At 42.7% G+C, this 14,741-nt stretch overlaps 1 protein-coding gene across 6 annotated transcripts in view; it reads left to right on the top strand.

The window, feature by feature from the left end:
• The window catches only part of CCDC18 (coiled-coil domain containing 18), an 89,731-nt gene that overhangs the window by 51,235 nt on the left and 23,755 nt on the right, over positions 1-14,741 (top strand). For all 6 annotated transcript variants that reach the window (XR_008844728.1, XM_056523135.1, XM_056523139.1 and 3 more), the window contains 4 exons: positions 1,087-1,254; positions 8,402-8,544; positions 10,068-10,231; positions 13,599-13,779. Coding sequence is in view for 5 of the 6 variants with exons in the window: in XM_056523135.1 (XP_056379110.1) it covers positions 1,087-1,254; positions 8,402-8,544; positions 10,068-10,231; positions 13,599-13,779 (656 nt within the window). In the remaining variant the exon portion in view is untranslated. The remainder of the gene's footprint in view (positions 1-1,086; positions 1,255-8,401; positions 8,545-10,067; positions 10,232-13,598; positions 13,780-14,741) is intronic.

Raw genomic sequence — 14,741 nt, 5'->3', positions numbered from 1 at the left:
TTGTTAGATTCTGGGCAGTGTAGACTCTGTACCTTATTCTGCCCATTAATTCAATAGTAAAAATAATAGTTTAAAAAAAAAAGCCTCCAGGGTTTGTTGCAGTGGCTCAGTGTCGTATTATAGGAGCCGGGTCAAACGCATATGATGATGAGAGATCATTTGGTTGTGATTTATCTTCGTGGATTTCCCCATAAGCATTCCCCATTCTTCTGAGCAGATGAAGCATTGTTAAAGGGGTACTCCGGTGGAAAACTTTTTTTTCTTTTTTTTAAATCAACTGGTGCCAGAAAGTTAAACAAATTTGTAAATGACGTCTATTAAAAAATCTTAAACCTTCCAGTACTTATTAGCTGCTGAGTACTTCATAGGAAATTCTTTTCTTTTTGGAACACAGAGCTGTCTGCTGACATCATGAGCACAGTGCTCTCTGCTGACATCTCTGTCCATTTTATGAACTATCCAGAGCAGCATATGTTTGCTAGGGGGATTTTCTCCTACTCTGGCAGTTCTTAAAATGGACAGATGTCAGCAGAGAGCACTGTGTTCCAAAAAGAAAAGAACTTCATCTGTAGTATTCAGTAGCTAATAAGTACTGGAAGGATTAAGTTTTTTTTTTTGTTTTTTTATAGAAGTGATTTGCAAATATGTTTAACTTTCTGGCACCAGTTGATTAAAAAAAATAAAAAAAAGTTTTCCACCGGAGTACCCCTTTAATAGCTAAAAGATGAGCAGCTGCCGAATACATCCTGGTGCTTACCTCTCGGGAAAGCAAAGTAATAAATAGGTAAAGATCAAATTTAGATTTTGATGTGCTTGTCTTTCACTCCAAGATTTCACCTGTTGCATTGGGTAAATTATGCACAAAAAATGTAGAGAAACTGCTGGAAGCTTGAAGGGTACTAACAATTCTGTCCACATCTGCAGAACATGGAATCTACTATAATATGTGGAGGATCCACTAGTAATATGCCTTGTGTGAAAAGTGTCCTTTGCTGTATTGAGCTCTGTATGTTTGTTTGTGTCATACTTGTACTTGAGAACTCTTGTATTTGTTTACAATTATTATATCTTCATTTTTCTATAAAGGTCCAGTGCTTACAGAGGGACATTAAGTTAAGAACTCAAAGCCTTCAGGAAATCACAGAGGAGAACGTGCGTCTCCAGCAGACCCTACAGCAGCAGCAACAGATGCTCCAGCAGGCAACTACCAGAATTGGGGATCTGGAAGACACACAGGCCGAGCTGGAGAAACAGGTGCAGCCCTAAAGGGTTATTCAAGTTTTAGGAAACTGCATTTAAATAAGACCATTACCCCAAGATCTAGAACTTACTGATATAGCAATGTCACATTGTACCTTGTCCAGCTCCCCAATTCCTCCCCCTCTCCTGACTTGAAGTTGTGTTGACCTCTAGTCAGTGTAGTACTGTCTCCAGCTCCCTGGCTCCTTACCCTCTTTTGACCTGAAGTTGTGTAGGCCTCTTGTTTTAAGTGTGGTGTTCTCTTAGAACAATGTTTCCCAACCAGGGAGCCTACAGATGTTGCAAAACTACAACTCCCAGCATGCCTGGACAGCCAAAGGCTGTCCAGGCATGCTGGGAGTTGTAGTTTTGCAACATCTGGAGGCACCTTGGTTGGAAAATACTGTCTTAGAAGATCCCCAGACCCTCCCTCTCTCATGATATGACGCATCATCCTTTGCTTTCTCAGGAGGCATGGCTGGATCTTGTCTCTGAGTTCTAGCCCTGACCCCTGAGTGGTGTCACCCCCTTTGATCATCCCCTCCAGCCTACATCATCATTTCCATGACATAAACATAAGTATCTCTATTGGGACATTAAGGGAAGAATGAGGTGTGGTTACACCATGCTGGCTTGTGCTGAGCAATGTCACAGGCAGAGGAGCAGACAGGAAATGAATGTAGCAGGTTCAGCAGACTGAAGGGGGAGTAGGCAGGGGGGAAGTGCTGTGATAGGGAAAGGAATTAATTCTGATAGTTATAGTACTGAGCAACTGCTCAACCAAGAAGCACAGTGATTATCTGACATAGGACACACAAGACTAATGAATTTTTGGTGGTTTCAGAACTTTGGGACAAAGATAAGCAATGCTGTATTATTCTAGTTATCTTTATTTATTTTACCTTATGTTGAAGTAATAATACTACTACTAATAATAATAATACTATTTTATTTATATAGAGCTAACAAATTACGTAGCACTTCACAATTTTGAGGGTACAAATATAAGAGATTACAATATTGCACACTAATTCTTCCAAACAAGAAGCATGAGGACCCTGATGACAAGAGCTTACAGTCTATGAGGAGTGAGGGTCCTGATCACAAGAGATTACAGTCTATGAGGAGTGAGGATCCTGATCACAAGAGATTACAGTCTATGAGGAGTGAGGATCCTGATCACAAGAGATTACAGTCTATGAGGAGTGAGGATCCTGATCACAAGAGATTACAGTCTATGAGGAGTGAGGATCCTGATCACAAGAGTTTACAGTCTATGAGGAGTGAGGGTCCTAATCACAAGAGATTACAGTCTATGAGGAGTGAGGATCCTGATCACAAGAGATTACAGTCTATGAGGAGTGAGGATCCCGATCACAAGAGATTACAGTCTATGAGGAGTGAGGACCCTGATCACAAGAGCTTACAGTCTGAGGAGTGAGGATCCTGATGACAAGAGCTTACAGTCTATGAGGAGTGAGGGTCCTGATCACAAGAGATTACAGTCTATGAGGAGTGAGGACCCTGATCACAAGAGATTACAGTCTATGAGGAGTGAGGGTCCTGATCACAAGAGATTACAGTCTATGAGGAGTGAGGACCCTGATCACAAGAGCTTACAGTCTGAGGAGTGAGGGTCCTGATCACAAGAGATTACAGTCTATGAGGAGTGAGGGTCCTGATCACAAGAGATTAGTCTATGAGGAGTGAGGATCCTGATGACAAGAGATTACAGTCTATGAGGAGTGAGGACCCTGATCACAAGAGATTACAGTCTATGAGGAGTGAGGACCCTGATCACAAGAGATTACAGTCTATGAGGAGTGAGGATCCTGATCACAAGAGATTACAGTCTATGAGGAGTGAGGACCCTGATCACAAGAGATTACAGTCTATGAGGAGTGAGGACTCTGATCACAAGAGCTTACAGTCTATGAGGAGTGAGGATCCTGATGACAAGAGCTTACAGTCTATGAGGAGTGAGGGTCCTGATCACAAGAGATTACAGTCTATGAGGAGTGAGGGTCCTGATCACAAGAGATTACAGTCTATGAGGAGTGAGGACCCTGATCACAAGAGATTACAGTCTATGAGGAGTGAGGACCCTGATCACAAGAGATTACAGTCTATGAGGAGTGAGGACCCTGATCACAAGAGCTTACAGTCTGAGGAGTGAGGGTCCTGATCACAAGAGATTACAATCTATGAGGAGTGAGGGTCCTGATCACAAGAGATTACAGTCTATGAGGAGTGAGGATCCTGATCACAAGAGATTACAGTCTATGAGGAGTGAGGATCCTGATCACAAGAGATTAGTCTATGAGGAGTGAGGATCCTGATCACAAGAGATTACAGTCTATGAGGAGTGAGGATCCTGATCACAAGAGATTACAGTCTATGAGGAGTGAGGACCCTGATCACAAGAGATTACAGTCTATGAGGAGTGAGGATCCTGATCACAAGAGATTACAGTCTATGAGGAGTGAGGATCCTGATCACAAGAGATTACAGTCTATGAGGAGTGAGGGTCCTGATCACAAGAGATTACAGTCTATGAGGAGTGAGGATCCTGATCACAAGAGATTAGTATATGAGGAGTGAGGATCCTGATCACAAGAGATTACAGTCTATGAGGAGTGAGGATCCTGATCACAAGAGATTACAGTCTATGGGGAGTGAGGGTCCTGATCACAAGAGATTACAGTCTATGAGGAGTGAGGGTCCTGATCACAAGAGATTACAGTCTATGAGGAGTGAGGATCCTGATCACAAGAGATTACAGTCAATGAGGAGTGAGGATCCTGATCACAAGAGATTACAGTCTATGAGGAGTGAGGGTCCTGATCACAAGAGATTACAGTCTATAAGGAGTGAGGGTCCTGATCACAAGAGATTACAGTCTGAGGAGTGAGGGTCCTGATCACAAGAGATTACAGTCTATGAGGAGTGAGGGTCCTGATCACAAGAGATTACAGTCTATGAGGAGTGAGGATCCTGATCACAAGAGATTACAGTCTATGAGGAGTGTGGATCCTGATCACCAGAGATTACAGTCTGAGAGATGGAGTTAAGATGAAAGGCAGAAAGTGCTTTGTATATACACTGCTCAAAAATATAAAGGGAACACTTAAAGGGGTAGTCCAGGCATTCTGCCTGATGAAACCGCGCAAGCGCGGTGAAACGTGTCGCATTGGATTAAAGCTGTTTGTTACCTACCTGGCTTCACTGGTCCCCTTCTTGGTCAGCGCCTGTATTCCTGCACCCCTGAAGTTTTCGCCCTCACATCTCAATCAATTTCACATGGAACAGACAACAGGTGGAAATTATAGGCAATTAGCATTTAAGCAATTAGCAAGGCATCCCTAATAAAAGAGTGGTTCTTCTCAGTTCCTTTGCTTCCTGGCTGATGTTTTGGTCACATGAATGCTGGTGGTGCTTTCACTCTAGGGGTAGCATGTAACTGAATCTACAACCCACACAAGTGGCTCAGGTAGTGCAGCTCATCCAGGATGGCACATCAATGTGAGCTGTGGCAAGAAGGTTTGCTGTGTCTATCAGTGTAGTGTCCAGAGTGTGGAGGCGCTACCAGGAGACGTAGAGGAGGCCATAAGAGGGCAACAACCCAGCAGCAGGACCGCTACCTCTGCCTTTGTGCAAGGAGGAGCAGGAAGAGCACTGCCAGAGCCCTGCAAAATGACCTCCAGCAGGCCACAAATGTGCATGTGTCCACTCAAATGGTCAGAAACAGACTCCATGAGGGTGGTATGAGGGCCCGACATCCACAGGTGGGGGTTGTGCTTACAGCCCAACACCGTGCAGGACGTTTAGCATTTGCCAGAGAACACCAAGATTGGTAAATTCCCCACTGGCGCCCTGTGCTCTTCACAAATGAAAGCAGGTTCACACTGAGTACATGTGACAGACGTGACAGAGTCTGGAGACACCGTGGAGAACATTCTGCTGCCTGCAACATCCTCCAGCATGACCAGTTTGGCGGTGGGTCAGTAATGGTGTGGGATGGCATTTCTTTGGGGGGCTGTACAGCCCTCCATGTGCTTCCCAGAGGTAGCCTGACTGCCATTAGGTACCGAGATGAGACCCTCAGACCCCTTGTGAGACCATATGCTGGTGCAGTTGGCCCTGGGTTCCTCCTAATACAAGACAATGCTAGACCTCATGTGGCTGGAGTGTGTCAGCAGTTCCTACAAGAGGAAGGCATTGATGCTATGGACTGGTCTCCCGTTCCCCAGACCTGAATCCGATTGAGCACATCTGAAATAGGGGTCCTTGAGGCTGCAGTTGTTAGGGATCCTACTCCAGAGGCAGAAAGGGCACAGTATTCTCTTCTGATTATACAGAAGGATCGTGTATAATTGAAAAAGGCGGATAGGGAAGCGGCCATATTTGAATTTGGGGACAAAAATGGTAAACTGTTAGCTTACTTGTCCAGGGAGAGCCGTCCTGTAGCTTCCATACTCTGTATACCTACTCAGGATGGGACTCTTATCTCTGACCTGATGATTATTAATGGGATATTTCACTCCTTTTATAGTTCCCTCTACTTCTCATCATCTAGGGTGTCCCCTGAGACTATACTGTCCTTTCTGGGAGAGTTGACCTCACTTCAGTCCTCATCCCCTGAGGCCCCTTTGACAGCTGACCAGGCGTCAAGGGTTATAAAAGACTTACCCTCTGGGAAGACTCTGGGATTAGATGGACTGCTGGGGGATTGGTACAGGGTGAAATTGGTTCCTATCCTGCTTAATCTTTATGCGAAGGCCTCTGAGTCTGGGACCCTGCCTGACTCTGAGAGAGGCCCTTATTGTGGTACTTCCCAAGCCTGGAAAGGATCCGACTTTTTACTCTTAACGCCCCATATTATTATTCGCTTACTATATGATACCCCAAGGCCTGCATACGAACCAATTTAGAGATATTTGACTCCTCTCCTTTGGGCAGGGGTGCCCTTTATCTTCCTTTCTGTTTGCTTTGGCCGTGGAGCCTCTAGGGAATTTCTAGAGGACCCCTGACTGAGAAGATCTGCATGTATGCCGATGACACCCTGGTATATTAAGCTGATGTGGAGGGCTCCCTGTGTGCTCTGTTTGATCTTCTGAATAGATTTTGAGAGGTCTCTGTCCTTAGAGTTAATTGGGCTAAATCGTCTATTATGTCCTTGTCCCAGGGAGGGGTTCTGCCTTCTACATTGCCCAATGGTCTACAGGCTGTATCTCGATTTAGGTATTTGGAAGGGAAGGTGTCTCCTCGTAATTCTGAGTTTATGACCCTTAATTTAGACCCTCTTCTGGAAAACACAATTACATATCTACAGGCAATGAGACTCCTTATCCTTAGCGGGTAGGATTAATATTTTCAAGATGATATTCCTCCTGAAATTTCGATATCTTTTTCATTTGTCACCTATTGTTCCCCCTCGGTGGTTTTTGTTAAACTGAACGGAGCTCTGAGATCCTTCTATTGGCAGGGTAAACCTCAGAGATTGGGACAGACACTGCTCCAGGTGCCAAAACATCGGAGGCCTTGCTGCTCCTAATATGCATAACTATTTTCTAGCTTCACAGCTGGTGTATGCGGCCTGGTGGATCGACCTGGATCTCTCTAGTGCCTTCTCGGCCCTGGCAGGGGCTCTCATGGGTTTTATATGAGACACTGACTAATTTATTGTACAGGGTTGTTTCCTCTTCATCGTTGTTGACTCCTATTAAGACGTGGGGGCAGTTTGGTGGTTTCTGGGCACTTTCCTCAGCCGGTAGTTTCTCCCCGAGCACCCCTGTTGGGTAGCCCTCATTTGGACCACCTACTGGAGTTGGAGACAGCCTAGTTTTGGAGCTCCCATGGAATGAAATTCGCTGTACATTTATTTGGAGATGACTGTGTCTTTCCTTCATTTGCGGACTTGAGAGATCGGTTCCATGTCCCTCAGAATGCCCATTACAGGTATCTTCAGTTGTGACATGCGTTTCTGCACAGTTTGGTTCCCTGGAAGTTACCCCTGTGTTTCATGATTTGGAGTTTCTCCTTGGGACCGCCGACCGGTCTAAGCCCCTCACTCAGATTTATGCCTTGTTGCAATCGGTGGATCCAGATCCGTTTGCTATTGCGCAACTAAAGTGGGTCGATGATATTGCTAGTCTCTCAGAGGAAATGTGGAAAGACGTGGTAAAGACAAATTATTCTACGGAGGTTAGTGCCCAAGACATGCTCATCCAGTCTATGTTTGTTCTCCGCTTATATTATACTCCTGTTAGACTACACCGTATAAGGGGTCTCGGGGTCGAATGTTTGTTTCAGGGGTGGGAGAGAGGCGCACTTTTTTGCATGCGGTGTGGCATTGTTCTTGTGTTATGCCCTTTTGGAGAGAGGTGTTTCAATTCCTATCTGATCATCTGGAGTCTCCATTTGTTTTAACACCAGAAGTTTGCTTGTTGTGCGTTATTAATGGTTTAGTGACGGGATCTTATAGGCGAATATTGGTTCGTTTTCTCCTGTTTTGTGCACGTAAAGTTATAGTGATGGCCTGGAAGGACGGGTCTACCCCTCCTATATCCTGATGGATTGCCCTGGTAAATAGATATGTTCCCCTCTATCATGCCCTGTACGTGAGTTGTAGGTGTCCCAAGAAATTCGATAAGGTGTGGGTGCCGTTGATGAGGTTAGATGTCTCTACAGATCCTCTGATTCATGAGGCCTCCCAGTCTTAGTGTAATTAATGGGATGGATGGAGAGCTCCTAGGATGTGTTCTGGTGTGTGTGTGTGTGTGTGTGCGAGATCGGTTGTGTCTATGGTTGTGGTGTTACTGGTGTTGGTGGTTCTCAGAGGGGATACCCCCTTACGGTCTAATTATAATGTCTTAAGATCTTTGGAAGACGGATTGCTCCTATTGCTTATTCATAAACCCTGTCTTATTGACCATTATGTAATTTGGGAAGTGGGTGCTTATTTAGGGTTGTTTGAAGTGTTTGTTGTTACTTTTTCATTGAAAACTAATAAAAATATATATTTTTTATTTTTTTTAAAAGAATAAAAGAAATCATTTAATACTTAACCTGTTCAAGTTTATTTTGGAAATATTTGGATTTGATAATGTTAATTAAGTTATAGTTCTATATTGACCATTAAAGCGTTTACATTTTTCCACAGATCTCCAACTTAGAATTTGATCTTGAGAAACAGCGGTCGTCTTCTCGAGTGGATCTGGCAGCGGCTGAGGAGAAGCTTTATGTGGCTAATAAGGACTTGTCCTGCAAAGCTCATCAGGTTCACGAGTTAAGTGACATGGTTAGGTAAGAACAGCTTGTGTACATTATGCCGTGCGTTGTATGTGAGCGATTATTGGCACCAAAAGTTACATCACATGACTGTAAAGTGAGCACATAAATGTGTATGTAAATATAGAAACAACTGTGCCGCGTGCTGGTGTCATGTATCACATAATGCAATAAAAGGAGCAAACTTTAGGATAATGTATTGTTATTTATGTTCCCAGATGTAGCAAAACTGCATTCTTTATGTGTTTAGTTCTAATGGGATTATTAACTCGTTACTGTCGTTAGAAACAACTTTTTTCCATTTAATACTTTCTTAAAAACTAAGCATTTTCCTAATATACAGTATTAAAAAAATGGCCACTAGGTGTCTCTGTCTTTTCGATTTTTCAAACAAACCCTGAAAATACAGCCATTGTGGTCCATCAAAAAAAGGACCAAAATATCTGAGGGGAGGGGGAGGGAGGTGCGGTTATCTCCATTCTGTGCCTCAGAGCACAGACAAGATGCAGACAGCTTGCAGTCTTTAAGAAGAGAAGCATTTACATGCTCAGTGACAAGCTAAACTATTTATATGCAAAATGGTTTCCGGCTGTCCAGGCATGCTGGGGGTTGTAGTTTTGCAACAGCTGAAGGCATCTTGGTTGGGAAACCTAGGTGAATGGTGGGGTTTAGTAAGGGGATGGTCTTGGGCAGAGGGGGGGAAGCTCCTGCTGCAGCCAATTGTCTTTTAGCCATACACAGGACAGTGATGAGGAGGAGGACATTGCCGATCTCCTGGGACATACACACCCAGAAGAATTTTTTTTTTTCTGTCAATTTTTTTTATTTTTAAGGGCAATAAAAAGACAAAATTAGATAAAAAGAGAAGAGGCAATTTTAAGCAATGAATTTTTTATTTATTTTTTTTTGTGTACAGTTTCTATGTTTTTGGTCCTCTAATGGCTATTGTACAAAAACTGCTGCCACATTTTTATTGATTACAGACGAAAATGAGCACATCAAAAAAAATGTGGCCAAATTTTACGTTGTGTGATTATGGCTTAAGACTTTAAAGAAGTTATCCAGGAATAGGAATACCCCTTTAGGTCTAGTAACAAGGGGTCGGCTTTTACTTTAAATGGTGTCTGATATCTACTAGATGATTTCTTGTAGATTCTGTTGTCTCACATTTTATTTATTTCAGTATTTGCCTAACAACATTACATCTTTTGAGAGGACCACCCAAAACTGCATTGAAATGGGTTCTTCTATAGGCAGAGGCATAACTTTGTAGCTCCTGGGCCCCTGTAACAGGGCCCCATGTGCCAATTAGAATACTGGTCTCTTATGAGGCAGATGTGCTTTGGGACCCCCTTAGGCACAAGGGCCCCGTTGCGACAGCTACCTCCGCACCCCCTATAGCTACAGCCCTGTCTATAGGTCTGGTCTTCTGAAAGGAAGTGGCCACTATGTATAATGTACGGTAACATGAAAATGTAGTCTGGATAAGGAGGGTGGTTTATTGGAGAGGGTTTCACTGCAGATCTTTAACATTCTAGTCAGCTGAAGGCCGAAATGGACCATTGTAAAGAAAAGCTGAGCCAGGCAGAAATACATCTGATGTCCGCCACGGCCGATGTGGAGTCCAAGAGAGATAAACTGAGTCAGATGGAGCTGATGTTACAGAGGACACAAGTAGATCTGAGCGATAAAAGCCAGCTTGGTAAGACCTGTATTTATTTACAGACTATATTATAGAAATATTAACTATTTCAATGGTTGAGCAGCTAGAATATACAGAACCTGGGTTTTTGTTATTAAATAGGCACGGTCATGAAATAAAAAAATTGATATGTTGTAGGACTTAAGCACTACAACATATCTCTAATATACTTTAATAAAAAAAAAAGTGATTTTAAAACAGTTTAAAATCACTTTTAAATTCGGCCACTAGGGGTCGCCCTCCTAGTGGGCTGCGCGGCGGGGAGCGGGATGTGCGGCCATCACTGTGTGCCTCCAGTTGTTTCCCCACTACAACTCCCAGCATGCCCTGACAGCCAGTAGATGTCAGGGCATGCTGGGAGTTGTAGTGGGGAAACAGCTGGAGGCACCCTGTTAGGAGAACTAAGGGCGGAAGTTAGCCCCCAGCAGGCATCAGTGACGTGGTGCCTGCTGGGGAAGTCTGCCTGGTAGTGAGCACCAGGCCATTTTTAAAAACAGTAAAAAAAAATAAAGGCAGGGAGGGGGTTAGGGATAGAAGGGCAATAGGCAGGTACAGAAGAAAAAAAAAAAACATGATGGTGGGAGCTACCCTTTAAATAAAAGCTAAGAGTCATGTCAGAGCATTGTTTATCTGGGCTACAGTCCAATTTCATCTATAGGTTACCGTACAGATAGTAAGGTACTGGTGCACTGCTGTGTATACACCACCCCATGTATCAGCAGCATATAAACGTTTTTATAATGTACTTGAAAAGACTACAATGCTTTGACATCATTCTTTATTCTTCTACAAAGCCAATCTGTATATCGCTGTATACAGGTGGAACAGAAAGAAAAAAAGAGGAGAGTCCTGCAGCCTTAAAAGGGAACTCCACTGCTCAGCGTTTGGAACAAACTGTTCCGAATGCTGGAGCTTGTGACATCATAGCCCGCGCCCCCTCATGATGTCACGCCCCGCCCCCTCAATGCAAGTCTATGGGAGGGGGCGTGACGGCCGTCATGCCCCCTCCCATAGACTTGCATTGAGGGGGTGGGGCTATGACGTCACAAGCTCCAGCATTCGGAACAGTTTGTTCCAAATGCTGAGCAGCGGAGTTCCCCTTTAACAGGCTTATTACAAAATTCCTCCAGCTCATTGCCAGCGCTGGTTTTTGTAGGGTGCACATAACAGCTTCTAACAATATTCTGATCATTTGTAATTATTTTCAGTATATGGCAGTAAGTGTGAACACACAACCCTTTAGATCAGTGATAAAGGGGTACTCCATAGAAAAAATATTTTTCAGATCAACAGGTGTCAGAAAGTGTTACCATTTGCAAGTTTAGTTTAAAAATCAAAAACCTCCCAGTACTTATCAGCTGCTGTATGCTCCTGAGGAAGTTGTGTAGTTCTTTCCAGTCTGACCACAGTGCTCTCTGCTGACACCTCTGTCCATGTCAGGAACTGTCCAGAGCAGGAGCAAATCCCCACCTCACCTTCTAGCAAGCCTCACCTTCTTTGGGAAGTATCTGGCACAAACAAAGGGGGCAGCAGAGAGCACAGTGTCTGACTGGAAAGAACTACACAACTTCTGTGGCATACAGCTGATAAGTACTGTAAGGATTAAGATTTTTAAATAGAAGTTCATTAAAAATCTGTTTAACTTTTAAAGATACCAGTTGATTTCAAAGCAATTTATTTTTCTCCGGGGGACCCCTATTAATCTTCCTGCAGAAGTGGTTGCTGCAAATACAGTGAAGGAGTTTAAACATGCATGGTATAAGCATAAGGTTATCCTTCATATAAGATAGGGATAGGTATAAGGCTATCCTTCATATAAGATAGGGATAGGTATAAGGCTATCCTTCATATAAGATAGGGATAGGTATAAGGCTATCCTTCATATAAGATAGGGATAGGTATAAAGTTATCCTTCATATAAGATGGGGATAGGTATAAGGCTATCCTTCATATAAGATAGGGATAAGCATAAGACTACCCTTCATATAAGATAGGGATAGGTATAAGGCTATCCTTCATATAAGATAGGGATAGATATAAGGTTATCCATCATATAAGATAGGGATAGGTATAAGGATATCCTTCATATAAGATAGGGATAGGTATAAGGCTATCCTTCATATAAGATAGAGATAAGCATAAGGTTATCCTTCATATAAGATAGGGATAGGTATAAGGCTATCCTTCATATAAGATAGAGATAGGTATAAGGCTATCCTTCATATAAGATAGAGATAGGTATAAGGCTATCCTTCATATAAGATAGAGATAAGCATAAGGCTATCCTTCATATAAGATAGAGATAGGTGTAAGGCTATCCTTCATATAAGATGGGGATAGTTATAAGGCTATCCTTCATATAAGATAGGGATAGGTATAAGGTTATCCTTCATATAAGATAGGGATAGGTATAAGGCTATCCTTCATATAAGATAGAGATAAGCATAAGGTTATCCTTCATATAAGATAGGGATAGGTATAAGGCTATCCTTCATATAAGATAGAGATAGGTATAAGGCTATCCTTCATATAAGATAGAGATAGGTATAAGGCTATCCTTCATATAAGATAGAGATAAGCATAAGGCTATCCTTCATATAAGATAGGGATAGGTATAAGGCTATCCTTCATATAAGATAGAGATAGGTATAAGGCTATCCTTCATATAAGATAGAGATAGGTATAAGGCTATCCTTCATATAAGATGGGGATAAGCATAAGACTACCCTTCATATAAGATAGGGATAGGTATAAGGCTATCCTTCATATAAGATAGGGATAGGTATAAGGATATCCTTCATATAAGATAGGGATAGGTATAAGGATATCCTTCATATAAGATAGGGATAGGTATAAGGCTATCCTTCATATAAGATAGGGATAGGTATAAGGCTATCCTTCATATAAGATAGATAAGCATAAGGCTATCCTTCATATAAGATAGGGATAGGAATAAGGCTATCCTTCATATAAGATAGAGATAGGTGTAAGGCTATCCTTCATATAAGATGGGGATAGTTATAAGGCTATCCTTCATATAAGATAGGGATAGGTATAAGGTTATCCTTCATATAAGATAGAGATAAGCATAAGGTTATCCTTCATATAAGATAGGGATAGGTATAAGGCTATCCTTCATATAAGATAGAGATAGGTATAAGGCTATCCTTCATATAAGATAGGGATAGGTATAACGCTATCCTTCATATCAGATAGGGCCAGGGACTATTCATAGTATTCAGATTATTGGGGAGACTAGATGGGCCAAATGGTTCTTATCTGCCGACACTTTCTATGTTTCTATGTCTTAATCTTATTAATACTGTGCGTGTTCCCTTTATATGATCATATACGTGTCTTACTTCAGTGACTTTGCTTCAAGAGAGAGTAACCATTGCTGAGAACGATCTGATGAAAAAAGGAGAGATGGAGTCAGAACTGGAGAACAACGTAAGACTAGTGGAGGAGCTGCAGGAGACGCTCTCAAAGACTCATCTGTCAGTGGAGGAGAAGGACGCGATTATACAAACCCTAAGAGAAGAAATAAGGTGACAGTAGAACGATCTGTAACCGCTTCTATAAAGACTTAATGTTTGAAGATGATCCCTCCCAGATCTAGTCACATTCCTTCCATAATACAGGAAAGTGAGAAAACTCAGCACTGTTCCTTATCCTATATTTGTTGCCAGCCAGCAGTTCCTGTACATGTGCATCTTGCTTTCCTGCGTGCTAGCTTTTATCTTTTACTGGGTAGCTTCGGCGCTCCCATAGACAAAGTACGGAGCGCCTGCCGACCCCACAGCTCCATGCAGCTGTGAGAGTAGGGGCCCCATTAAGAAGACCTCAGGGGGTCCCAGTGGAACGGCATTACATTTTTAAGGCTGGAACACCCTTTTAAACCATGCAGACTTATCTCACTCAGGAGAAGGCAAAGGTCAGACGCAGAAAAGCTGCCACAAAGGCTGAAAGTGAGTGCAACTTTTTTGTTTAAGGAATTGCTAAAGTACAATTCATCCAAAAGAGAGAAGCATAAACATATATTTTTAATTTGTTTACCCTTGGTCCTAACAGCAGCACAATGATGGGGTGTTTCTGCCCCTGTGAGCTGGAAGAACAGACGGAATCTTTGATAGAAAAAAAAATTAATAAACCACCAATAAACTGTCCACCTTCCCTATAAGAAAGAACCCCCCCCCCCCCCCCTGCTGAGCTGTGTAATTTACAAGCAATAGGGAGGACAATTTGTGCTGCTGTAAGGACTAATGGAAAACAAATGTATTGTCCAAAATTAACACTTCCCTTACATCCTAAGCAGCAGCACAATGATAGAGATTTAGCAAGACGTAACCTTTTTGGGAAGGACCATCTTGTAAGACTGAAATAAAAATAGACCACTCAAAAGCACTTGTATTCTGAAAACTGAGCATCTGGTTTAGAACTGCGAATGAAAGTAGAACATGAGCGCCAAGAAGCTACATTACAGATTGCCGCGATCACCGCATGCAGAGAG

The sequence above is a fragment of the Hyla sarda genome, chromosome 6 (genome assembly GCF_029499605.1).
Source record: "Hyla sarda isolate aHylSar1 chromosome 6, aHylSar1.hap1, whole genome shotgun sequence".
Taxonomy (NCBI): Eukaryota; Metazoa; Chordata; class Amphibia; order Anura; family Hylidae; genus Hyla; species Hyla sarda.
This window is presented reverse-complemented; position numbering and strand designations above follow the sequence as displayed.